This window comes from Chaetura pelagica, unplaced genomic scaffold (genome assembly GCF_000747805.2).
Source record: "Chaetura pelagica isolate M959 unplaced genomic scaffold, ChaPel_1.0 scaffold344, whole genome shotgun sequence".
In the NCBI taxonomy this organism is placed as follows: domain Eukaryota; kingdom Metazoa; phylum Chordata; class Aves; order Apodiformes; family Apodidae; genus Chaetura; species Chaetura pelagica.
The window spans coordinates 4,508,170-4,533,017 of record NW_009953098.1 but is presented as its reverse complement, the minus strand read 5'-3'; the positions used below and the strand labels follow the sequence as shown (position 1 = coordinate 4,533,017).

At 38.6% G+C, this 24,848-nt stretch overlaps 1 protein-coding gene across 1 annotated transcript in view; it reads left to right on the top strand.

Moving 5' to 3' along the window:
- TBC1D8B (TBC1 domain family, member 8B (with GRAM domain)) overlaps window positions 1–24,848 on the top strand; it is a 25,314-nt gene continuing 466 nt past the window's right edge. Inside the window, 22 exon segments of the mRNA XM_009997211.1 lie at window positions 1–10; window positions 1,834–1,944; window positions 5,715–5,833; window positions 6,446–6,671; window positions 7,590–7,830; window positions 9,239–9,446; window positions 11,407–11,574; window positions 11,862–12,011; window positions 13,966–14,116; window positions 15,491–15,705; window positions 16,149–16,266; window positions 16,951–17,236; window positions 18,179–18,308; window positions 20,857–20,955; window positions 21,261–21,329; window positions 21,542–21,782; window positions 22,679–22,744; window positions 23,002–23,085; window positions 23,920–23,976; window positions 24,315–24,412; window positions 24,754–24,844; window positions 24,847–24,848. The exon segment at window positions 24,847–24,848 is cut by the window's right edge and continues 466 nt beyond it. Coding sequence (XP_009995513.1) covers window positions 1–10; window positions 1,834–1,944; window positions 5,715–5,833; window positions 6,446–6,671; window positions 7,590–7,830; window positions 9,239–9,446; window positions 11,407–11,574; window positions 11,862–12,011; window positions 13,966–14,116; window positions 15,491–15,705; window positions 16,149–16,266; window positions 16,951–17,236; window positions 18,179–18,308; window positions 20,857–20,955; window positions 21,261–21,329; window positions 21,542–21,782; window positions 22,679–22,744; window positions 23,002–23,085; window positions 23,920–23,976; window positions 24,315–24,412; window positions 24,754–24,844; window positions 24,847–24,848 — 2,940 coding nt within the window.

The window sequence follows — 24,848 nt, the reverse complement described above, 5'->3', positions numbered from 1 at the left end:
ATGGTAATTGGTGAGTGATCTCCCTACAGGTCTGTCATTGTATCTTTTCTTCCTCTATCCAGATGAGGAGGGGGAGTGGTAGAGCAGCTTAGGTGGGCACTTGGTATCCAGCCAGGGTCAACCGAGCACAGCTATTTGGCACAAACTTACTTGTTTTGTGGTAGTTTTTCTCTTTGGTTCTGCTCCGATTAGCCTTTGAATTCTTCAGATTGTAGAAGTGAGCAGCTGTTTCCAAAATGAAGCTGACTGTAACTGCAGAATATCACTTTCTGAAGTTGTTGTCACTCTGGGAAAGCTTTTACAGTACTTTGAATTGGCTCCTTTTCATGATGGTGTAAATGAACCAAGAGCAAGCCCTCAACTGTATATCACAGCGTCTGCTTTTCAAAATCCTCAGTGTAATGGGGATGACCAGTGCTGTGCTAATAGAACATTTCAGTTTGTAAGGAACTCTTATAAATATTTTAGATCCCTTAACACTTCTAATGTAGCAAATCAGGCAATTGTCTGATCCAGCTTTAGCATAATTCATTAGTGACCTCAGAGGTACTGTTATGCGTTAGAGGAGAGAACAGGCTTGTGGGAACTTTGCTTCAGAACAATAGTGCTCTTGAAAAAAAATTGCAGCATGTTTTCTTTGCTTCTGATTCTTCACTGGTAAAATGGAACTTACATTATTCTATTTGCATAACACTAGTCCCACAAAGGATAAGAAATAGTCAGATTTCTGGGTATGATATGCATATTTAAAATAAAAAAGATTGTCAGCAGTAAAAAAGATGTAACTGGCAGCTATTCCAGGAAAAAAAAAAAAAAAAAGAAAGAAAATCTTTCAGGTTGTGGCTTGAAAAGAACAAACAAACAAACAAAAGCAAATATTAGTACTTTCTTGATTTACTTGGAGAAATAAATACAGAACAAAATGTTTCCCTCACATGCCAAAATGCAGGGCAGTTAGTTTTGTGTAACATATTGGCTTTATTGCCATAAATCAGTACAACTGAGAGCAAGATTCATTGCTTGTGTATTTTGGTGCCTGTCTCTGCATCTAATGTTAGCATTTTGTTAACCAAGTGTTTTAGAGACTTCTGCGAGGAATACATCTCTTTCAAAGTTATTCTGGATTCCTTGCCCTTTCTTTTACTTTACAACATATTTTCCGTATTTTTTTAGTACCTACGGTATTTTCTAGTAGTTTTACTCAAGTAGCTATTAAACTGAAAATGTTTTCTAAAAGCAGAGCCCTTTGTCTGTGCAGATATGAATCACCTTCCATATCTACAGCTAATGTCCTTCCTCAAGGCAAGAGGATGTCTTAGGTGGAAGCCCCAGTAGAAACTGTGGGGACTAGCTCTGAGCAGACATCAGAGTAGATTACCTTCTGTAAGTTATCCCTAAAATTGAGAGAAACATGTACTGCATTTCTCTTAAGAACTGTTTCCTGTGACTGGAAAACAGAACAGTAAATGAGTTGATAAGAAGTAGTTCAATTATTGCATGTGCTCCTTGAAGGCTTGGAACTACCATGTTACTTTTCAGATTGTCCTCTGGTTTACTATACTACAAGGCTGTTTCTTCGAAGGGGGTCATCTCAAAAACTTCTTCACCCTCATTTTGTGTTTATCATGGCTTTTACTGGAACAAAATAATCATCTTCCAGAGAGGTTTCTCTGGGAGTATTTTTGGTTCACTCATTTGTGCTTCTTATTTTCTCAGGGTTCATTAGCCCTTACTTGAGTCACATTCCTATTGACTAAGAAAGGAATCAGAAGTGAGAGAACTTTTCAAAACCTTAGTGTCCTGATGCTTTACACATTTTCTTAAACACAACAGGTCTTCTCGTGGGGACGTTAGATGCGGTGCTGGATTCCACATCGAAAGTCGCCCCATTTCGCATCCTGCATCAGACACCAGACTCTCAAGTCTACTGGTCCATTGCATGTGGTACGTACTGGGGTTGAGTAGCTAACTGAGTTTGTAAAGAGAAAAATGAGGGTACAAAGTACAGGATCCATTTTTGGGTTAATCCTTTCACGTCATTAGTCATTCCCGTGACCTCTAAATGATTTTAAATTATTGGCAAACCTGGGACTGACACGGATGTGTGGTTCCAGGTTTTTAGAATGTAAGTATGGACTCTTCATATTGCAATTTCCAATTGCTTGCTTTCTGCAGCTCACCAGGTACTAAAGCCTTGGTGCTCTTTTAGAATAGCAGAGGCACAATCCTTTCTTCTGTAAGCTGCAAGTGTAACTTGGCACAGTTCAGGATGCTAGGGATAAGTTGATCTTTGAAAGTACTAAGTATGCTGTAGGTGGGAATAAAGGAGCTCCTTATCTTATTTTTTCTGGTTTTCTGTTTTAGTAATTTATCTTTGCTTGCTAAAATGAGCCAGATTCCCAGTCATGGTCAGAGCTGAATTATTCCTCATATCTATTGCTCTCCTGGTGTGGGAAGCTTTTTCTCCTGTTTTGTTTTTATCAGTACAAAATGGAAGAGTGGAGTATGTGATTTTTTTCTAAAACATGCATGGGTTTATTTTGTTGTGGTGGTGTTGTTTTTTATGGGGTTTTGGGTTTTTTTGTTTGTTTAGTTTTTTCTTTTTTAATTTTAAGTTTTGCAGCTTCTCTTGGCAATAGAGTCTTAATTCCTTTATAGAGGCTGCACAACTACTGGGTGTCCAAAGAGACTTCCATTCCAGAACCTGAGAATTTTCTTCTATTCTTTACATGCATCATTGTCTTTTCTTCTTGTGTTTCTATTTAAATTAATTAATATTGTCATGGGGTCTAATGCTAGAAAATCACTCTTCTGAAATTAATCTATTTTTTAGGCTTACTGTGAACTCTGAAAACACCTATAATTACAGTGAAAAAGAACCATGTATTTTAGTGCGGTATTCCATGCTCTAATTTTTTTTTAGTTAGTAGCAGTCTTTAAAGAAACAAGACTCCATCTAGACTTCTCCAGGCTCTAGGCCTCTCTTTTAGTTGCTGTGGCAGAAGATGAGCTTTGCAGGAGATCTACTATTCTGAATGAATGCTAAGCACAAGTAATTCCACTAGTAAGTGCTATGCTGTTGTTACATTAGATTTTGCTGTTAATTGATTTAAATGAAAATGTGTGCTTCTTGCTGGCTTCTTCTGTACTGTTAGCTACTTTCAAAATACAGATTTGTTCTTTCAGATGTTTAGTGAATAGTTTACACATTTCATGTTGTGATGCTAATCTGCTCCTCTTCACATTCTGCAAGGACTTCTTTGAAGGGCAGTAGTTTAATAACAATTTAATGTAATTCACTACATGTCACTTTGAAAGGTTGATAAAATTTGAACAGTTTGTGAATTGGCAGTAAATAAAATTTTAGGACTGCTTCTGAAGAAGTCAGAGTTGATGGTGACAGGCTATCAAAAAGGCACTTTGATAAATAACATTGGAAATGTACTCTGGGGAATTCTAATGCTATCAGGTCGGCCCTTGAGAAAATGCAAAGGGTAATCTCCACCTTAGGACTGAATTTATGTCAATTCTGTCCTACCTAAGTATATAAAAACAGGCTACATAATGTGTATTTTGTGTTAGAAAACAGGTTGTTCCTTCTCTGAAGCAAAGGAGAGACTACATTTTGTTCCTGCTATTGCATACTAAGGATCTTAGAGAGTGCTCCTAAATAATTTAAATTCTTATTAAAAAGTTCTGTCTTTACTGTGTCACGTCTGTGCCTGATTCACACTGTGACTCAAATAATTGATCTACGTGTTTAGTCTGAGAAAAATAATTAGTTTGTGATTTAATTGCTATGTTAATTATTTGTCATATATTTTTTTTTAAGTGTTGTTGCAAATCCACCCTGTGTAGTGCATTCTAACTAACTAACTGTATGTAGAACAATTTCTAATAATTCCCAAGGCAAATTTAACTAATTCTGTGGAGTCCATTGGAAGTTGTTTAATTAGTCTTTACAAAGTAAATTGGAAAATATAGTTAAAGGTATGTTCTTGCTTAGGGGTATTCATAGTATATGATTACACTGACTGATTTTATTTGTGAGCATTCCAGTGAAGGATTAAACTGCCAGTTAATTTCAGAATCCCTTTTTTCAAACCTATATTCTTTTCTTTCCTCTCCCTGTCTCCCACCATCTGATGGGGAACCACCTGTCTTTAAAGAACTGGATCACTATTGAATTTGCTGAACCTCTGTTGCTGTTTCACTAGTGTCATCTCTGCTTATTAACCATTACCACTTGCACAGTTTGTAATTGAGTATGTGAAAAGCATAAGATGAATGATGAGCATTTTGAAGTTGGCCTACCACATTGCTCTAGTTATAAAAATAACTAGTGGGTCAGGGTGTTCCTATGTATTTTCAGTAAACCAGTAATCTAAATGTATTTCTGGAAAGTTAAGTTTTTTTCTGTGCTACAAAGTTGCACTGACATTCGTCAGATAGCAGGTGATAGCTCTCTGAAACCTAGATTAAAAAACAGTGTAAAGTAAATGAAGTAACAAGGTTGGGTTCTCTCTAAGGTGTTTGAAAATGCAGTATTTTTATTTTAAAAACCATTTAATTTCATCTTGGCTCTATGGTTTCTGCATTCCTTGTGGTTATTGATAAAGTTGATAATGTTGAACAGGTTTTTTTTAATTACTTCTCCTCTTGCACATATGTAATGTAAGGAAATAAAACAGTCCTTATTCCTGTGTGTTTGAGTCCCAGAGGGTCCAGAAGGAAGAAAAAAACCCTAAGTCTCCTGGTTCCAAATGTTGTTTCAAGGATTGTTCAGCTAGTTCAGATTGTTCAGTATGAATCCATGAGCCTTTTTCTTGCGTCAGGACTTAGTTCTGGAATATGTTTTCCATTTGGGATGCAGGTGTGCTTCTGTCCTCTCATAGAAGCCTGCAACTGCAGAGGCACAATGTGGTGGTTGGAACTGTAGCATAAGCAGAACTTTAGTGGTGGTAAGATGGCTTGGGTGCCTGAATGGTGGCTGCCTAAGCTTTAGCCTCGTTGAAAATACAGTTAAAATGTGACTTGATGGAGAACGAGATAAAACCGTGACCTACAGTGAGCACAAGTAAGTAGGATTGATGGTTTGATGTAAGCAGCATTAATGGTTGTTTCAAGTATCCAAAGAGAAACCTGTGCTACCTTCCTGGTCATGGAGATGTGTGTTTTACATCCTTACATATTTTGCACAGCAGGTCCAAGTCTTGGATTTATTTTCTGGAAACTGTTGTGGGTCAATGATCAAAGCTGAGGATATCAAAGCCCTGATTTAAATTTCTTCATGGTGCCATGAATTTGGTCTCACATTTCCCACCTTTAGACTATTAGACTGGGAGTGTCCTGGCAACGCTCTGCCACCCGTGTTGGGGAGGTGCTGCTGAGCTGAAGGAACTGTCAGTGCGAGTCAGGCTTCAGCACTGAGCCACACAATGTTGACAAAACTGAGATGCTTCTAAATGTAAAGGCTAGAAATACGGTTGCATAAAGGGCTTGAAAGATAAAAACACAGCAGTGCATTTTTTTCTTATGTACCCCAAATACATTTTTAGTCTACAAAAGAGTTGGACAATAAATTTGAGACTTGTGTATATAAATCACTCTGCGAACCAGGTTTTTACCAAGTATTCTCTTGATTCATATTTTTAGTATGAAATGATCGTAATCTTTTCTTATTTTAAGTAATACTAACTTTGTCTTTCAATCAGGATCCAGCAGAGAAGAAATAACAGAACACTGGAACTGGTTAGAACACAATGTTATGAACACTTTGTCAGTATTTGATTCAAATGAAGATATTACAAGCTTTGTCCAGGGAAAGATAAGAGTAAGTAACTGGCAAATCACATAGTTGGGGAAGGCTAAATATTTTTTTCCTCTAAACATACACAAATAGGATGTCCCTTTGAGAATATCAAAGGATAGCACCATAAAGCCACATACTTCTGATTGAGTAGTTGGTGGCTGTTAACTTCAACACACTCTATTGTTCCTGTTTATCTGCCCCACATTTAGGTAAGGTTGTTTGACATAAACTTTTACTGGTAAATGATACACCAGATGTCTTTACATAGTGGTCTAAAACTGTTGATAAATTGTTTCACGTTAATAATGCCCGGGAAGCATACGGCATATTTTTGTGAAGGTCACTTTCTTCTGCTAAATATTTAGCCCAGGAATGTTTGTGATTATGTGAGGAAAATACATCCATTTCAGAAGAGGAGTCATAGGAATGTGTGTCTTGCCTAAGTTGTGTGGGGTACTTGGTGGATGACTCTGAAATTGCACATTTCATGTGTGAGCTGTTTTTTTATCCTTCTTCCTGTTCTAAAACTTGCTATCCTATTAGTAGACTGCTGTGCTCTGGGTATGCAGATGCACATATATGTTGCCTGCCCATATGGATGCGTATGTAAAATACCTTGTTCTTTTGTTTTAGGGTTTAATTGCTGAAGAAGGAAAAAGTTCTTTTGTAAAAGAAGAAGATCCCGAGAAGTTTCGTGAAGGTCTTATGAAGTTTGAAAAATGTTTCGGGTTACCAGAGCAGGAGAAGTTGGTTACCTATTACTCATGCAGTTACTGGAAGGGCAGAGTGCCCTGTCAAGGATGGCTTTATCTTAGTACCAACTTCCTTAGCTTTTACTCATTTTTGCTGGGAGCAGAAAGTAAGTAACCCTTGACACTAAACCCAGTCCCTTCACATTTTACTGTTTATATTTCAGATTTGGAAGAATTTTTCCTGTGTCCTATTAGACCTGTTTTACCACATGAGCAGATGTCAACACAGGATACAGAAAACTGCAAACTGCATTTCCATTTTGTGGAAATTCATACATTTGTATCATGTCCATTAGTTTTCTTCCTCTCTGATAAGCTTTTGGAGAGAAGGCAGACCTGCTGCAGTTGACTGCCTAAAAGCTGTCTGGCATCTTTAGTTCATGCTGCATAATAATTCAGTCCGTGATGTTGACAGCTTTTTCTTCACACACAGAGACTTGATTTTTCATGTGGATCCACTACATGCTGGTGATAATTGCATGTATCTTTTTCTTTTTTTTCCCTGTGTAACATTCATTTGAAATGCCCAACAAATGTCTCGGGTAGTGTGAGCTGTAACTGTGTTTGTGTGAAAACTAGAAAGCATAAAGGAGGATCCTTTCTAAGGAAATTATAATTTGTGTTGGGAAAAGCTAATGGGCACAGTTCCTCTAAATGCCAAAAAATGGTTGATTTATTTGAGAAGCCCTATAGGTAAACCTTTAAAGTGAGGCAGCTGATATGATGGTGTTTGTGTGCAATTTGCAGTTGCAAATGAAAACACAGAAAAGGTGATGTAAGCTTGTATGTTCATACATGGCGTGCCTTTAATGTTTTTCTTTCTATAAAATTCTTTCTATAGGACTTATTTTCAAGGAATTTTGTAGAGAGTGGGTTTTGTGCTTGTGAGTTTGTAGACTTCCCAAGTGTTTTATAATTTAAGTGTATTGCTTAATTATATTTTATTAGTGCTGTTGACTGCTGCCTTTTTTTAATACAAGGGTAGCAGCTAACTAGAGGTTACTCACATCTGCTTGTATTTTCAGTAAAACTTATTATCTCTTGGGATGAAATATCAAAACTTGAGAAGACTTCCAATGTGATTCTGACAGAGAGCATTCATGTGTGCTCCCGTGGGGAAGATCACTATTTTTCCATGTTTTTGCACATTAGTGAAACATTTCTTCTCATGGAGCAGCTGGCAAACTATGCTGTTAGGAGACTTTTTGACAAGGAGACATTTGAAAATGACCTAGTCCTTCATGATCCCCTGCAGATCACCAAGAGGTAATATATTACTTAGAGTCTACCTGCTCTGGGCCAAATACTTACTTAGGCAAACAGGAAGAGATTCCTTGTCTAAAGGAGATATGTAAATGTCAGCAAAGCTGGTTTTCTCTTAAACAAGTGTTTCATTAAAATTTGGGATCAAAGCAATATGAGGCATTGTAATTTATTGTCACTTTGCAGTACCGGAAGTATGTATGAAGGCAGGAAGTGATAAAACCTTCCAACTATAGGGTTTATGGTAATTTGGATTTTAAAAATATATTCTAGCAGCATTTAGGATTAGAAAATTAAGAGTAAAGCTGCAGTGTCTCCAGGGAGACCTGAGGAGGAAAGATAAGGTGGAGAATAAATAATTTCATAAACATTTATAAATAATAACTGCGTGGCTTTTCTGCTACTGGAGCTGGGAGGTAAAATCAATGAGTTGCAGATGGGTGCATGGCTTTCCTGAGTTATAACAGTATTTTAGGCAGTGGGAAAGATGTGTATGTAAGTAACCTGATGGTTAGGGTCCTCTCTCCTCAAGAAAGATGTGTGATTATTCCTTCTGGTAATTCTGTGGTATCTCTTTAGTTCTGGTTTCTGTTGAAGTGAATGCTGCCTTTTCCTCAGAGAGCTGTCCAAATGCTCTGTGGTCCACAGCTATTTATTGTGAAAAGTAATCAGGAAAAGCAAGTCTTTTGTTAGGTAATTGAAATTCACAAAAAGGGACAAAGTCTTTGCTGAAAAATGTTACCTATCTGCAAATCAGAAATTAAGCTAAAGCATTTTTCTAATACCTGTTTCTACTTAAAGCTCCATGCACCTATGATTTAAGAAAAAAAAATATAAAAAATTTAATTTTATGGTATGCTGATAATAAAACTTGTTTTAGGTTTTATTTCCCAGGTAACTGATCCTTCAGTTTGGTAGCAATGCTGGAGAAGGATGTTGCTCTACAACCCAAACTTGTTTTTGGCTGCAGTTACCTGTGCTGAATTAGCCCATGGCACTTGTTTGCAACATGTGCTATATTTGTAGATAATTAACACTGTGTCAAGCCAAAACTTATTTTAGGTGTACATGGTGGGTGTGGGAAACAGAGCAGATTAGGCTGTTTGTATATTTTTCTGCTCTACCTGTAGGCTGTGATTCAGCAAAGAGATTTACTGTGTAAGAATGTGCTTGAATCGATTCCTGTTTGATGAAGTATTTAGGTGTTGTGTGTAGACAGGTGGGCTCCTGCCCTCCTTGCTTCTTCCAGCAGAATATTGAACTTTCCAGATGAACCCTACGGACTATGGGACAGCATGATGTTTTACTGTCTTTTCCCAAAGTATTTTTGAACTTTGCATTTGTGAAGACATGTTAAACTTATTTATCTTTTCTCTCTTCTACCCTGTGTTTTGTTTTGTTTTCACTCTAGAGGCCTGGAGAGCCGAGCCCACAGTGAGCAGTTCAGTGCATTCTTCAGGCTGCCCAAAGAAGAGACCTTGAAGGAAGTTCACGAGTGCTTCTTATGGGTTCCTTTCAGTCATTACAACACCCATGGGAAAATGTGCATTTCAGAAAACTACATTTGCTTTGCTAGCCAGGATGGCAGCCTGTGCAGTGTCATCATTCCAATAAGAGAGGTAATGCAAGCTACAAGGCAGAGCCAGTCGTACCAGAAATTTTGCACTTGTGTAGTTTTAATGCCAGTTTAGTAGATTTTCATCAGAATCTGCTTACTTTGCCTGATGTCTTACACTTTCCTCTATGTTTATACTGCATATAGGAGTTCTGTCTGTAGGTTTATAGAACTGCTTTCCTATTTCAGCTTTATTCCCTGTATTCTCTTTCCAGTGAGCAGTTCAGTGCATTCTTCAGGCTGCCCAAAGAAGAGACCTTGAAGGAAGTTCACGAGTGCTTCTTATGGGTTCCTTTCAGTCATTACAACACCCATGGGAAAATGTGCATTTCAGAAAACTACATTTGCTTTGCTAGCCAGGATGGCAGCCTGTGCAGTGTCATCATTCCAATAAGAGAGGTAATGCAAGCTACAAGGCAGAGCCAGTCGTACCAGAAATTTTGCACTTGTGTAGTTTTAATGCCAGTTTAGTAGATTTTCATCAGAATCTGCTTACTTTGCCTGATGTCTTACACTTTCCTCTATGTTTATACTGCATATAGGAGTTCTGTCTGTAGGTTTATAGAACTGCTTTCCTATTTCAGCTTTATTCCCTGTATTCTCTTTCCCTTTTCTGTTTACTCGGATTTCTGTAGCTGGGTACAGAATCCATTTTTTTTTTGATAATTTTTTGTTTAAATGAAAAAACTTAAGCTTAATTATCTAAGTTAATGAGAATTCTCGAGATAAAAAATAAAGAACTGGAGAGGGTAGAGGATCTTGAAGGTAACTGCTCTGCTGTGCTTGTCTCTTAGCTCAGTAGTGCAATTCTTTTTGCAGCAGTTGATCAGTTCTCTCTGTTCAAAAGTCTGTAGGAAATCCATTGACAGTTGACAGTAAACAAGTGTCAATGCCATCAACAGACTGAAAAAGGACCATATTGCAAAGGACACAGCATTCATATTTCTATAGAGTACTACAGTGGGACTGTGGAATAACTTCTGGAAAAAAAAATACCCTTTTCCATCCCCTTCTTGACTATATGTGTTCTGGGACATTGACACATTTTAGTCTTCCAGTGTTAAAAGCTTTTCATCAGCACCCAGACATAGATTACAACAGCCTAAAAATTAACTAGGTTCTGTAATTGCTCTACGTACTTGGTGTACAAACTCCCTGACACAAGACACGGGGGTGAGCGAGCTAATTTCAGCAACACTCTTGGTGTTCCCCACTCAAATAAAGCAATTTATTTGATGTCCATAAATAGTCCTGCAAACAATAGACACTTCCATAACCTGTGAAAAACAAGAAGAGGCTGTGTTAAAGAAGCTGACTCTAAATTTATTCTTGTGGATTGTCAGACCCTCACTGTTTGCTCTACAGTGCTGCGGAGTCACTATTTTAGTGGCCTTTCATTTTTTGCCTGTAACAAGTAAAAACATCATCAATGGCAATCAGTCTTGCTATTCATGATTGTCTCACTTCTACTTACATTATTAAAGTGTATTAACTTCTCTAATCTGTAACTGTTCCATGATGGCAATTAAAACAATCTCCAGCTGTCATGGTTATGACAGCTGTCTTGGAGAGGGTATTCTCTGTGGAAATTTGTTCTTGTGAAACTTGTTCTGATTACTTGCAAAAGCCATGTTTTGTCTGCTTTTGGATGGTAGGAAAATGAGTAACAGCTTCAGCAGGGAGAAGGAGGCAAAATTTTCAAATAAGCTCAGCACTCAGCTGGGAAAACATTTTAAAGATTTTTGGTACTCTGTCAAAAAATCTATCACACAGTATTTATTACTTTGTGCTAAAATAGCTCCAGACCACTGAGCTTTAAAGTGATGAGTTTGTCACTCACGTTACTCATTTTGCTTGTGTGATGCTTCATACTACTGTTTCATGTACACCTTTTGACAGGTTTTCTCTTTTAGAAGGAAGCTGGTAACATGTCTTGCCTTATTTATGTCTCCTTGCTTCTGTAGGTCACAGGGGTGGAGAAGGCAGATCCAGCCAACAGAGGAGTCAGCATTAGTACCAGAGGAAAAACAGCTTTTCGTTTCACAGAGGTCCGAGATTTTGAACAGCTTGTGGCAAAGCTCAGGATGAAATGCAATGCATCTTCAAGTCCACAACACATCCTAAATACAGAGGTACCTGCTCTGCTAATTCTCATTTCTTAGTATTGGTTCCTAGGAGTCAAGTTGCCTAATCTTAGTAAGAGTTTATGTATTGTTGTCAGTGTTTTGCTGTGTAATGCAATACATTTATATTTAAGCCTGAATCTAGACACAAGATGGGTAACAATCTCTGCTGTAACTCTAGATTTCAAGTAATCTAAATATTTTTTTTCTAAAAAGCAAAATTGTTTCTGGTATCAGTGCTGCTTCTTAAAGGATTGTTTGGCATTTATAACTACCACTGTTAATTTTTTTTCAAGGCTACAGCTAGTTCGACCTCTGACAGTCCAAAGGATGTTGATGCAGGACCGTCAAAGATGGGTCAGAGAGATAACAGCAAAACTGTCATTACAGAAGCCCTGATGACTGTCTACCATCCTCAGGATGCTGAGAACCTAGACTCTAAAATGGTAAGGGATAGGATGGCCAACAGTTTTTGGAATCTAATTGGAAAAGACTTAAGTATATTCAAAATGTATTCCAGGAAGGCTGCTGATTTCCTCTGGGGCTTTGCCAGTCTTCTCTCATCTGCATTTTCTGTATTTGGAATCCACAGGGTGCTTCGTCATGGCTCTAGTCAATTTTCTGCTCATCTTGTTTAATAATGATATGCCTTATCTTCATGGAGCTAATTCCTCCTGCTCTTCCACCCCTCAGGGAAGAGTTGGCTGTTTGTTTTATGATAGTGAACATGTTTCATATCTATCTGAATTGTCAAGATACAAAGTCACTACATACTCTTTGGGAGCAAGGAGAATGTTATCGATAAATTGGCTTAATTTTTTACTAGCTTCATTCTTTTGCATTTCTTTCTGACAAAGTTATGCTCTGGATAATGTTTCTTTAATTGTTTTTGCAGTAGGACTTCTTGCTTCCCCATTGTGTGGGCAAGAAGACAGAAAATTTTTATTTTAAAATCAAGTCATTCAGCAGAACAGGGTGCATTAGGATGTGGAATATTTGATATTAGAAATATCAGCAAATAAACACCCTTTGGGCAGGAGAAAAGGGAATCCAGGTTTTTGTGTTTTGCGTCGAACACTACTTTTCATTTTGGCAGCTTTAATTGCTTTAATCGTATTAAATCTTAGTGCTGCATGCACAGAAAATGTAGTGGCAATGTCCATCCTGTCTCAGCCCTGGAGCCTAGCAGGCTTTACTTACATGTCTTGTCTTACTGAGGTTCAGATACATACACTGTTATCTTCTACGTCGATAGAATTGGTAGTTTGTAAAAATGTTCTATCTGGGTGATAAATATTTCATTAAATATAAAACCTGTATGGGCATAAGTGTTTTCTGGCATTAGTTTCCCTCCCTAATTCAACTAGATTTCATTCTCCTGCATATTTTCCTGCTTTTTTATTCTCTCCTGGTGCTGTTTGGAGCTTATGTAAATAAACTGAGAAAAGACTGAGAACCTGTGGGAGAATAATGCCACTGATGTCATGCCATCCCTCTGTGCTTCCCACCATTTTTAGCCCTTCTGTTCCAAATCTGTCAACTAATATAATGCAAAAAAGCATGATGAATCAAAAAAAAAGGAAGCAACCTGTTTTGCCTGTTAAGTTTGTGTGGGATATTATTTAATCTGTAACAGAGTTAGTACATTTGTATTAACAGAGAACATTTCATAGGCATGTTGGAATCAAAGTATGTTGATTTATCAGAATAATTAGCAAGTGTCTGTGACAGTGAGTTGACTTTGGAAATAATCACTTGCTTTATTTCACTGCACCATCATGGCCAAATGCTTTTTCTCATTTTTTGTTTGTTTGTTTATTAGAACTCTCAAATTAGCACAGAGAAACCTGCCACTACACATAAACAAACTGAACCTTCTCTTCACCCTATTTTTCCTGGTTGTCTTTTCTACTGCTTTCATGCAATTTCATCAAAAAAGATGATTTCTTCTAGTTTTCCTTTACCAAAAAGGTGTTAAGCTCTTTATCACAAAGTAGCAACGAAAAATGAGATATTTTTAAATTGGCCCAAGATCAAATAACCAGATTTTTTGTATGTGTACACATATAACACAGATGTGTGTGTATATATATATATATATTTACATGGAAAAACTGAAAAATGATCTTAGAAGAGGAAGTTTTATTTTAGCTCAAATTTTTCTTGCCACAGGAATTATATCAGATGTTGACATTTCTTATCCATTATGCTGGCAATGCATATTTGGAACTATGATGCACAGGTTAGATTCTGCTCTGATATGCACCAGCATTTATTTCACATATCAGTACAAATGCCAATGCTGTTATTTGCAGTTTATACAAATGCAAATTTGGTTCTCTGAAACATGGGTAAAGTCTTCTATGATACTTAATGTTTGCTGGTTTCTGCTTTTTATAGTTGAAAGAAAAAATGAAAGAGCAGTCCTGGAACATCCTCTTTGTTGAACGTGGACATGGTGTCAGTATGTTTCGAACAAAGAAGACACGAGACCTCGTTGTGAGAGGGATCCCCGAGTCATTAAGAGGAGAGCTCTGGCTGCTCTTCTCAGGTATGGCATAGGAAATACAATGGATTGATTTTGTGAACTCTACTAGTTACTGACTGATTGTAGTCTGACAAAAAAATGCCCTTACTTCTAGCAATTTATCCAAATCGAAGTGATGAACAGGATAGTTTTGTCTATTGTTTTGTTTTGCATTGATTCAAACTAAATGTCCTGGTTTGAGCCAGGATGAAGCCAATTTTCCTTTTACTGATTTTTTTTTTTTTCCTTCAGTTCCTGCATCTGCTTCTTTTACAGCAAGCTCAATTGGAAAATAATTATAAGAATACATGCTATTCCGGTTAGTCTCAGCAAAGCTTCTTGTGAAAAAGAAAAGCATGTCCATGGGACTGTGTTTCAGTTGTTCTGATTTAAGCTTTCTGAGAGGATAGTGTTACCAGACACAAACAAAAATGTTTTCCTGGCAGAGAAGTTGTCCCAGTTATCGACAGCTCTTTTCTATATGCTGTTACTTGCTTTAAAGAGTGAGATGTACAGGAATTGTGGAATTTTTACACAGATGAGATCTCTTGCCAAGGCTCTGAATGTGTGCTTTTGTGCCTTTCTTGACACCCGTCAAGACACACCTCAGTCAGAGCACTGAGCTGGAGGAAATAGAGGCTCCGGGAATTAAGACACTGCTTTACAACACCTCTGTGCACTTGCAATTCCTGTTCACTGAAAAGCTTAGAAAAGCAGCAGCCACTGACCTGATCAGAGCTGTATGGAAAACCTGTGTTGGGTTCAGAAAATGAGCTGTAGATTTTGAGGAGCCACCCAAGGCTTTATCTGCTAACTGTGCTCACTGTGTTCCCCTGGGCAGAGGTTTCTGCTGTTCCAGAGGATCTGTTTATCCTAACAAATGCATTTTATTTGGCTTACTGTGTGGTAGTTCCTTTTGAGAACATGGATTTATCTTTGCTACTGTTCTTGGAGCATTTACACAGGCATCTCTGCTTCTGTTACCAGACTGATATATCTGTCTTGGAAAGTGTTGACATAAGAGTTATGGAATTAATTGGGTAGATATCAGACCTGTGCCTGGTTTCTCTAATCTGTTCCCAGGTCCACAAATGGAAAGGTATTTTGTTTGTCATAAAACTCAGACAAAACTGCAGGTGAAAGGAAGTAAATCAAAACCAACTTTATACCGCAACATTACTTAGATTTCCTCAAAGGCTTATTTAACTTCACTTTTCTGTTTCACTTTCTGAATAATTCCATTAATTTCAGTAGAATTGCTGTTACATTGCTGCAGGAACATCTGGAGATTCATGAGTTATATCAGTAGCCACCAAAATTTTTTATGCAGATTGCAGACAAATGTTGTTGATACTTAACTGTTGTCCTCTTATTCTGTGCAATACCATGTATTGGCAGGTGCTGTGAATGATATGGCATCCAACCCTGGTTATTACACTGAGCTGGTGGAAAAGTCCTTAGGAACATGCACTTTAGCTACTGATGAAATCGAACGAGATTTACGTCGCTCCTTACCTGAGCATCCTGCTTTTCAAAGTGACACAGGAATTTCTGCACTCAGGAGAGTTCTTACAGCTTATGCATACAGGAATCCTCAGATTGGATATTGTCAGGTACAGCAGTTTTGAGATTCCTGATGTTGTTTGTCTCAATACTAGCTCATGATGGCAGTTTAGTGGCAGCTCATAAAATCAGTCGCAGAAACACATTCTGGTTTCTTGCTCAATGGGTCACTTTGCTTATTTTGTGCCACTGTATGATGTAAGTTTTTACATTGTGCTTGAATTTGTTGGTAGAAGCTGTCACGTCCACTTCATGCATGCCTTTGCATTCTTACTATACTTTTAGCATTTCAGAATATTTTTATGTAGTTTAAATACTGTGCTTTGTATTTAAGGATAGAGAGATGAAAGTCTGGATGCAGCTGTAGGTCATCCTAGTGCCCTAAAAATGAGGTGTAAAGTGCTTTCAGAAATACAAAATTTACCAAATGGCAACAGTTGTGCTTTCGCTGTTTTTCCTCATAAATGCTTCCTTTCCTGTTTAAATGTTACAGGCAATGAATATTTTGACATCAGTACTTCTGCTGTATGCCAAAGAGGAGGAAGCATTCTGGCTCTTGGTTGCTGTCTGTGAAAGGATGCTACCCGATTATTTCAATCGTCGAATCATTGGTAACATCCACCTGTCTTTTTATCCATCTCAAATTGAATGTAAATGGTCACTCATTAAGAGCAAGTGTAAGGAATGAGCTGAAGGCTGAACACTGGAGAGAAACTGTTGCATTGGGTTCAGTATTGTGAAGTAGAAAATGGAAGTTAGAGAATGTCTCAAGACTCCTCCTTAAGCAGGAGTGGATATGATTTTCAGATATTGTAATTATTCTAAAGTAAGTACTCAGAAAGTAGTCAGACTATTATACTGTTATTTTCAAATAATGAATGCAATTCATACTATTTATTTGAAACTTCTTCAGCTTACATAAAGGAAGAATAGTTGCTCCAGGTCCAGACTGAGTCTTTGATCTCACACTCGGTACTTGCAGGTGCATATGCTAGAAGAAAATAGGATGTGAAGTTGCTCTCTATTTGCAGAGAGAGTGTATTGGCTGTCAGGAGAATCACTGGAAGATGCCACGTGCCCAGAGAAGTGCTGATAGGCTTTAGAGCATGCAGCAAGGCTCTGGAGTGCATAGCTCCCATCACAGGGAGGGAATGCAGTGGTTCCATGCAGATGGGCCTGTGTTTGCCTTGATAACGATGCTGCCTTAGGGGCTTCATCTCTGTCCAGTGCTGTGAGGAAAGTATGCTTCTCTGTATTAAGATTTGGGTGGTGGTTTTGTTATCCTTTCCCTGCAGGTGCCTTGGTAGATCAGGCAGTGTTTGAGGAGCTCATCAGGGTTCATCTGCCTCAGTTGACAGACCACATGACGGACATGACTTTTTTCTCCTCGGTCTCTCTCTCCTGGTTCCTTACCCTTTTTATCAGTGTGCTGCCTATTGAAAGTGCAGTCAATGTGGTGGACTGTTTCTTCTATGATGGAATAAAGGCAGTCTTGCAGCTGGGTCTTGCAGTGCTGGAATACAACATGGAGAAGCTGCTGACTTGTAAGGATGATGCAGAAGCAGTCACTGTTCTCAACAGGTATCAGTGTAACTGTTATTCTTAACAGGCTGCATAGCAGCTTCTATGATTGCAAATAGATAAGTTACTCTGGGGCAGCTGAGAAGACATCTGGCCAAGAATTCCAAAGGCTTCAAAGGAATTAATGTTCATGTCAGCCACAAATTCTGAAAGGTGGTTGGAAAATGTGCCTGGATCCTCTGAAAATGCCATCCTCCATTAAAGTTCTTCTAAAATCATTGCCATTTTGTGTATTTTAAAGTAAAAGCAATGTTGTTGTTGGTGGGTTTTTTTTGCCTGGAATTTGTATCAGTTATAGAAGGTGGCTTTCCTTAATAATGAGGTAATCTAGAGCACACCAAGACTGCTCCAAACAGTTCAGACATCAACTTACTGGCAACATATTTTGCAGTTCTTGTAGATCAAGCCACTGGCTCCTCTGCTGCTAATGGCTTAAAATAGAAATAAGACACAAATAAATTTCTTTGAGCTGGTTTTGTAGGTGTGATGAATAGGTGCAGATCAGGCATGTCTTAGCTTATGCCTCTGAGGGAATCAAGACTGTCTGGGTCACAGCTCAGGACAAGCCCCTTTCCTCTCCCAGTTATGTAGTGCAGCCTTGCTAGATGGATTAGAGAACCAGAGGAATGCTGAGTGGAAGGGACCTTGTCAAGTCTGTAGTCAAACTTCCCACTCAAAAGAGGATTGTTGCTAGCACTAGGTCTCATCAGCTGTGTTATTGTCTAGCTGGGTCTTAAAAACTCCCAAGGACAGAAGCTCTGCTATCTTCTCTGGGTGGCCACTTCCTATGTTTATGTACCTTTGTTACTACTACACCATACTTGTGCTGCTCATGCTGATGTTCTTTGCTATTTACCATTCTCTGTGCACTTCTTCAGTAGATGATGTCATTGTGTTGTGATAAACTGGTTCATGCTGATTTCTCGTGTCTGCTTCGTGCAGATTTTTTGACAGTGTCACTAACAAAGACAGCCCTTTGCCTCCAGCTGTGCAGCAGGGCTCCAACCTCAGCCATACAAAGAGTGACCATCCAAACGTGGACATCACTGATTTGATCCGGGAGTCAAATGAAGTATGTGTTCTTGTGGGTATGTTTTCACATAAAAATAGTGCAGCTGCACTGTACAAACTAAAGTAGAAAATCTGTCTAGATTGGTAGAAATTGGGCTCTGTGTTTTCTTAAATCTCACTGACAACGTTACAGGTTATGGAATAGGTTTGTTCTTGTATTGCTTTGTTTTTTTAACTGTCTGGAATGTGCTTGCTGGCTGTCCTTAGTGGAGTTTCTTAGGTTCATCACAGGTCATGTATTACTATCCCTCATTCACTTTATTAGTATGTCAATTAAATGACAAAGGACAGCAGAAACAACCCTTGGATTTAGTAATTTGAGACTGATGACTGCATGTTGCAGATAGTGGTAACACATGACATAACAACCTGTGCGGGAAGCTGTGTCCTGGAGTAGTTCATTGTGTGGATTCAGTGGCTGTTTAGAGCTGTGTTGAGTGTGGAAGACCAGTTATGATCTTTTAGCACTTTCTTTTAATTTGCAGGTTTGATTTCTGTAGCATCTAGCTTTGCAGCTGTGCACAGGGGAGGAAATAGGTCTTGTTTCTCCTTGCAGATCCTTGAACCTGAATCTCCCGCTTCCAAGTTTGCAGCCCAGTTCCTAGGCCCTTATCCCCATTTCTATCTCATAATCCTTTTGGGATGCAAATTTTTATCTTCAGTTGAAACTGAGTTTATTCAGTGCTGGTAAGTGTCATGACCCCTGTTTTTGAGAACTGCTGATACGAAGTGAGAGTCAATTTCCTGCTTCCCATTTTGACCAGACAGTTAATTTCAACACAAGTCTCTTGTGGTGGAGAGTTTTATTTTCATATCACTGTAAAAATAAAGTAGAACATATTTCAAAATGGGAAGATTGCTGCAATTAAGAATTGTCATTCTGCAGATAGGTCTAGTTACAAACAATGAAGAAGTGAACAGAGATGTTCTTTGTGATACTGATGCTTTGCCTGCGTGTTCATGAGATAAATGAGATTAAGTGAAAAGATATGGAGCTGAATTTTAAAATGATGTTCAGTTTCGTGACTCAGGCAGAAATGCAAGGCTGTATCTCTGGCAGTCTAATCAGGTAAGAAGTCATGTTTATCCAGTGAAGGGAAGAATGAGAACATTTTATCATATCACACTAATTCAGCATTAGATTGTACGTCTCGTTTATATTCTTTCTGAGGCCATTGCACAATGTTAGTGCCCAGAAGCCAGACCAGTGAATGAGTTATGATTCAGAGATGCAATTTCTCTCTGCTTCCTCCTTGTTCCTAGTCAGTAGTGGTCTTCACAGGAACACAGAAACGCAGTTCTGGAAGAGAAGTCCACAGGTCACCCAGTTCAGCTCTGTGTCTAGCACACACCCAGATGGTCCTTGAAAAACGTCTAATGTTGTTAAAACAAAAGAGAGTCTGCAAAAACTTTAGCTTATTGTAGAGCTTCTCTGCCCTTGCCAGAAAATATCCTAATATCCAGTGTAGTTGCTCTTGAATGCTCGTAAAGTGCTATTCAGGATAGTCAGTTGCAGTTTTCTCTGCAATTCTTTGTTGCTATTAGGTTGCTGTTCATCACTTACCCTTTCAACTGTGATCTTTCCTTTTTCTAGACTCAACACCATCAGTTCCTCTAAGTTTTCCTCAAAGCTCAAGTGTTCAGGCTCTTTATGACTCTGTTAGTTTTTTCCTATCCTGTTTAAAGTGCATTGCTGAAAATGGGCATGAAACACACTGCAGAAAAACTTGTGAAAGTCCTGCCTAGTTTGTTCATTTATCACTCCTTTGTTCTTGAAGATTGTTATTAGGACCAGTTGTGCACATGGCATGTGGTGATGGTGGTTAGGCCATGTCTTCCTGGTGTCATGTGTTGCTGAAGACTGTCAAAAGCCTTACAGAAGATGTAACCTACTGCTGTTTCAGTGCTGCACACTGGGCTCATAGGAAGAAATTAAATTGATTTACCATGATCTTGGTGAAGAATGTTGGCCTGTTTTGGTTTAACTTCTCCGTTTCTGTTGAAACTGTTTAATACATAGTTCCATGATTTCTCTGGGAATTAGTTTCTAGTTTTTGCCTACTATCCCTCTTTTCTTTAAAGGTAAATGTGCTTAGTCTACTCCAATGCTCAGGTACTTTCCCTGTCCTTCAGAAATTCCAGAGGTAGGTAAGAACAGTTCAGAAATTATTTTGGCTGATTTCTAAAGTTTATTAGACTGAACTTCAAGCCCTGACAACACACCTTGGACTTTGTAGTAATAGTCACTGTGTGATAGCAGAGTTGGCTATAGAGCAGACATGTGATACAGTCCCTTTCTTTGCCTTCCCACATGGTGAGCTACTCCACTTTCTTCTTTCTCCCATCATTCTTTGAAACACTTGCCCTTTTAAAAGTTACGCTGTTTAGGGAGAATGTTCATGCTCTAATACATTATCTTTTGCTCAGAGTATCTGGGATCTTCTTTTGTGTCCTGTATTGTATTGTACTTAGGTGCAAGAAAGACAAAAATATCTGCATAGACGTGTCCAGCAATAGTTGATTTCATGGAATGATGCTTTTCTTCTTAGAGATATGGTGATATTCGATACGAGGATGTTGAGAGCATGCGCTGCAGGAACAGGCTTTATGTGATCCAGACATTAGAAGCTACAACCAAGCAGAATGTGGTGAGTGACTTGGAAAAGCTGAACCTTTCCCACTGTTGAAATTTGTTCCCTTTTTTTGAAAATTCTGAGAAGAGCTACGTTTTAAGCTACTTTTTTGGGGGGAAGGAATTCTTCCTTTCAGTCTCTAATCTTCTGATTGCTTTTGAAAAGGTGTTCTGTTCTTACTCCTAATTGTAACATGCCCAAACATGGAATATTCAAACAGTGTCTTTGAAAGTATGGTTAAGTCTCTCATATCTTTATTTTACAGGCTTATTCCAAAGAGAAAAAGCTCATTAATTAATTTTCTCTTAATTTTATTTCAGCTACGTGTTGTGTCCCAGGATGTAAAATTCAGTCTTAGTGATCTTGATGAGCTTTATGAATTATTCAAGGTAGTATGTCATATTCCTTACTTACCAAGTGTCCATCTTGATTGGCTGTGTTGAGGGTGTGAAACAGTGTAACAAATGGAGGTAAAAGCTCAATTCACCAAATGCATTACATGTCAGCTTTACATCAAGTTACAGCGCTAACTCCCCACACATCTTTCATCCAGAGAGAGTTGTTTTTCAGCAAACCTAACATTTTTCTCTTTCCTTTGCAGAAGGAGCACTTTCTTTCCTGTTACTGGAATGTACATAGTCCTGTCTTGCAACATCATGATGCCAGTCTGCCCTATCTTGAGCAGTACCGGATCGACTGCCAGCAATTCCGGGTTCTCTGGCATCTCCTGAGCCCCTGGTCACACTGTGCAAACAGAGACTCCCTTGCATTGTGGACATTCAGACTGATGGATGAGAGCTCCGATTGCCTTATCAACTTCAAACAATTTGCCTGCGTTCTTGGTAGGAGAACACCACATCTGTGGGGCACATTGATAAGGGAATGCATCTTGGGAGTAGTGCTGGAGTGTATCACCTTCCAGGCACCACAGAGAGAGCCTAAGGAGACTACCCCTTAGCTTGGGCTTGAATAGTTTGATTTTTATCACATGACATTAAATGCAAAGCCTGTTTAAATGGCAAGCCAGATGCTCAAAATATATTTATAAGCTTGTGAGTGAGATTTATGGTATTTAGGTGAATTATAAAGGCTTTAAGTTATGGAATTGTGTTTTCAGCTTCTTGTCTGTATTTCACCATGAAACAGCTAAGATGAGGCTTTATAAATTAGTTATTTTTCTGAGAAATGAATCCCCTAGAGAATAATCTCCTATTTGAGATTAAATGGAAATATGGCTTTACCATCAAAATATCAGAAAATGAGGAAATGGTATGATCTCATTGCCTGGGGTGTTTGGTTGATGATAAATGCTGCCTCATACTGGGTCACCTCATACACAGACCGTGCCAGATGACCAATGCCTTATATCTCTGGGGAACTGAAAGTTTCCTTGACTTACTACTTTGTTCCTTTCATCTTGTTTTCAAAGTGATATTGTTCAGGAAACAAAAACTTGAGGGAAAATGTTGAGAAGACAGTTTTATATTTCTTTGGTGGTGTGGTTTTATTTTAGTAAGTCAAAGTCAGTTTTAGTGGCTTTCCTCAGTGTAGGCAAATCCCAGACTGCTGCAGATGATACTGCTTTCCTTAAGCTTCATCTCTACTTATACTCCATGTAAGGTAGGAGACATGACACATGTCCACTTCCAGCCTCCTGGGGTTGTATGTATTTAGTTTAGGGGGTTGTTTTCAAGTTTATTCCAGTTGAACAGGCTTCTTTGCCTCTTTTCTCTAACAGATACCATGTATAATGGAAGTTTCACTGAAAAACTCAAGTTTCTTTTTAAGTTGCACATCCCTCCAGGTAAGTGAGAGGCAGTGGCCTTTTAGCTTTGCTTCCTATTGTCATCAGTCTTGGCTACAAGTCCAGTCCAATACCTGTGATACAGATGTATATTTCTTCCTGAGGGAAGGGAAGTCCTTCCTTTGGGAAGGACAATCTGCTGTAACAACATTTCTGTTCATAGGCACCATTTGTCCCTACAAAACTTTTGCTTTGTATCACAGCTTTGGTAATGCTTGGGAGCCCCCAAAACCACTTTATGCAATTATTTATTGCAGCTTTTACTGAAGTAGAATCTCTAAGTCCTTCCAAAGGTGGTGATCTTTCAAAAGAAGAACTGATCCACTTCAGCCAACTCAGTGGTAAGTGCCAGTGTGAGGCTTTGCCTGCAGAGAATTAGAAGGAATCTATTAATTACCTCTTGGTGAAAAATGGGGAGCTCTCATCTGAAAACTAGTGAATCCAGTAAACCATATCACTGGTCATAAGAATCCTCTGTGAAGATCTTCTGTGGATGGTTTTACATTTTGATAAAGTAGTGCAGGATTTATGGTTACCTAGTCTCATGATAGAATTCAAATTAAAAGAAATAAGGGAGTGTTGAAGTAATGGCCATTTCACTTTCGCATTCAAGACATAAGGGGAGGGTATTTCCTACCTAAAGAAACAATTTATCCATAATTGAGGCACATCAGCAAGTGTTTAAAAATTCTTTCCTTTGGTTTTAAACCAAAGTAAGTGAAAAAAATGTTACAGGGTCTAAGTCTGTGGCCTTGATAAAATACTCCATTTGGAAAGCTGCTTGGCTTTACTCCTTTGGAAGCCAGATCCTTTTTAGGTGTTTAAAAACTATCATCTAAAAGTAACTTACCTGTACTGTATGGGTACAGTTCTCACCACTTCATAGCAGGAACTTCATTGTTCTCACCAAGACATGGGCCATGAACATGGTGAAGATTATTTGGTTGAAAAAGTGTTGGCAGTGTCATTTGTGATCTCCAGCCTCATGGTGACCTCTATTTTTATAGAAAATATAGAAATCCTACCATGAGGTTTATTCTTGGCCTAATCTGTCTTAAGAACATAGGGGTCAGTGGAGGTCTTGCTCCATAAGGTGGAAGGAAATGAAGGAAATGAACCATTTGTCCTCTTTTCTTGAATAAAAAACCCCTCCTTTTTCTCCTCCTGAACTCCAGTTTCCGATGTTGGGGATAGTCTTGAAAGTGATTCTTCAAAGAGCAGCCCAGAAAAAGGTAAGGAATCCTAGGGACATGCTTGGTAATTGTGTGCCTTTTGGGTATTAGAGCTGGAAAAGTGTGTGGTGACAAAGCATGCTAAGTAACATCATCTCCAGTGTAGTGCTAACATTATATTCACTTTTATAAGTGTAGTCCTGGGGGTCGGGAGGGTAACATAAACGCTGAGCCTGGGTCCTTGGCCCCACCACTCTGTGGAGAAGAGATGACATTGAGGGTGCCAGTTCTTTTGCTCATCATTCCTCATGGGAAGCTCTTAGTTCTTGTTTGTTCCCTTCTCTTTTTTTTTTTTTTTTTCTTTCTTGTTTTTTTCTTTTGTCCTTTTTGTCAAGTAGGGAAGGGGAGGGTTGATATTCAGGCATATCTGAAGCAATGGCAAGATGAACTTCTTAAAAAAGAGGAAAACATTAAGGATTTGCCAAGAATGAATCAGGTAAGCTGTCCGAGTCTTATTTAAGTCTGGTTTTGACTGTTGTTTATCCTTTTAAGTCCTAGTGGTGGTTTTCTAAAGGATTTATAAGTTCCCTTAAATTTCAGACCTTCACATTAATCATCAGACTGTTGTGGTTGGTTGTTTTTTTTTAAGCTGCTGTAAGTGTAAGGTTATGAAGAGAGGGACTTTCAGACACACTTGGGTTTATCAGGGCTGGGCCACACCCGTATTGTCATTAGGGCAGTTGTGGTATCAGGTGCTGGCTTGAGATCACAATGTGTGGTGAAACAGGATGGCTGTGTTGCTGTTCTCTGAACAGTCTCCTCTATATCTCTCTGCAGTCTCAGTTCATCCAGTTCTCCAAAACTCTCTACAATCTGTTCCACGGGGACCCTGAGGAGGAGCTGTTGTACCGGGCTATCGCGGTGGTTACCAG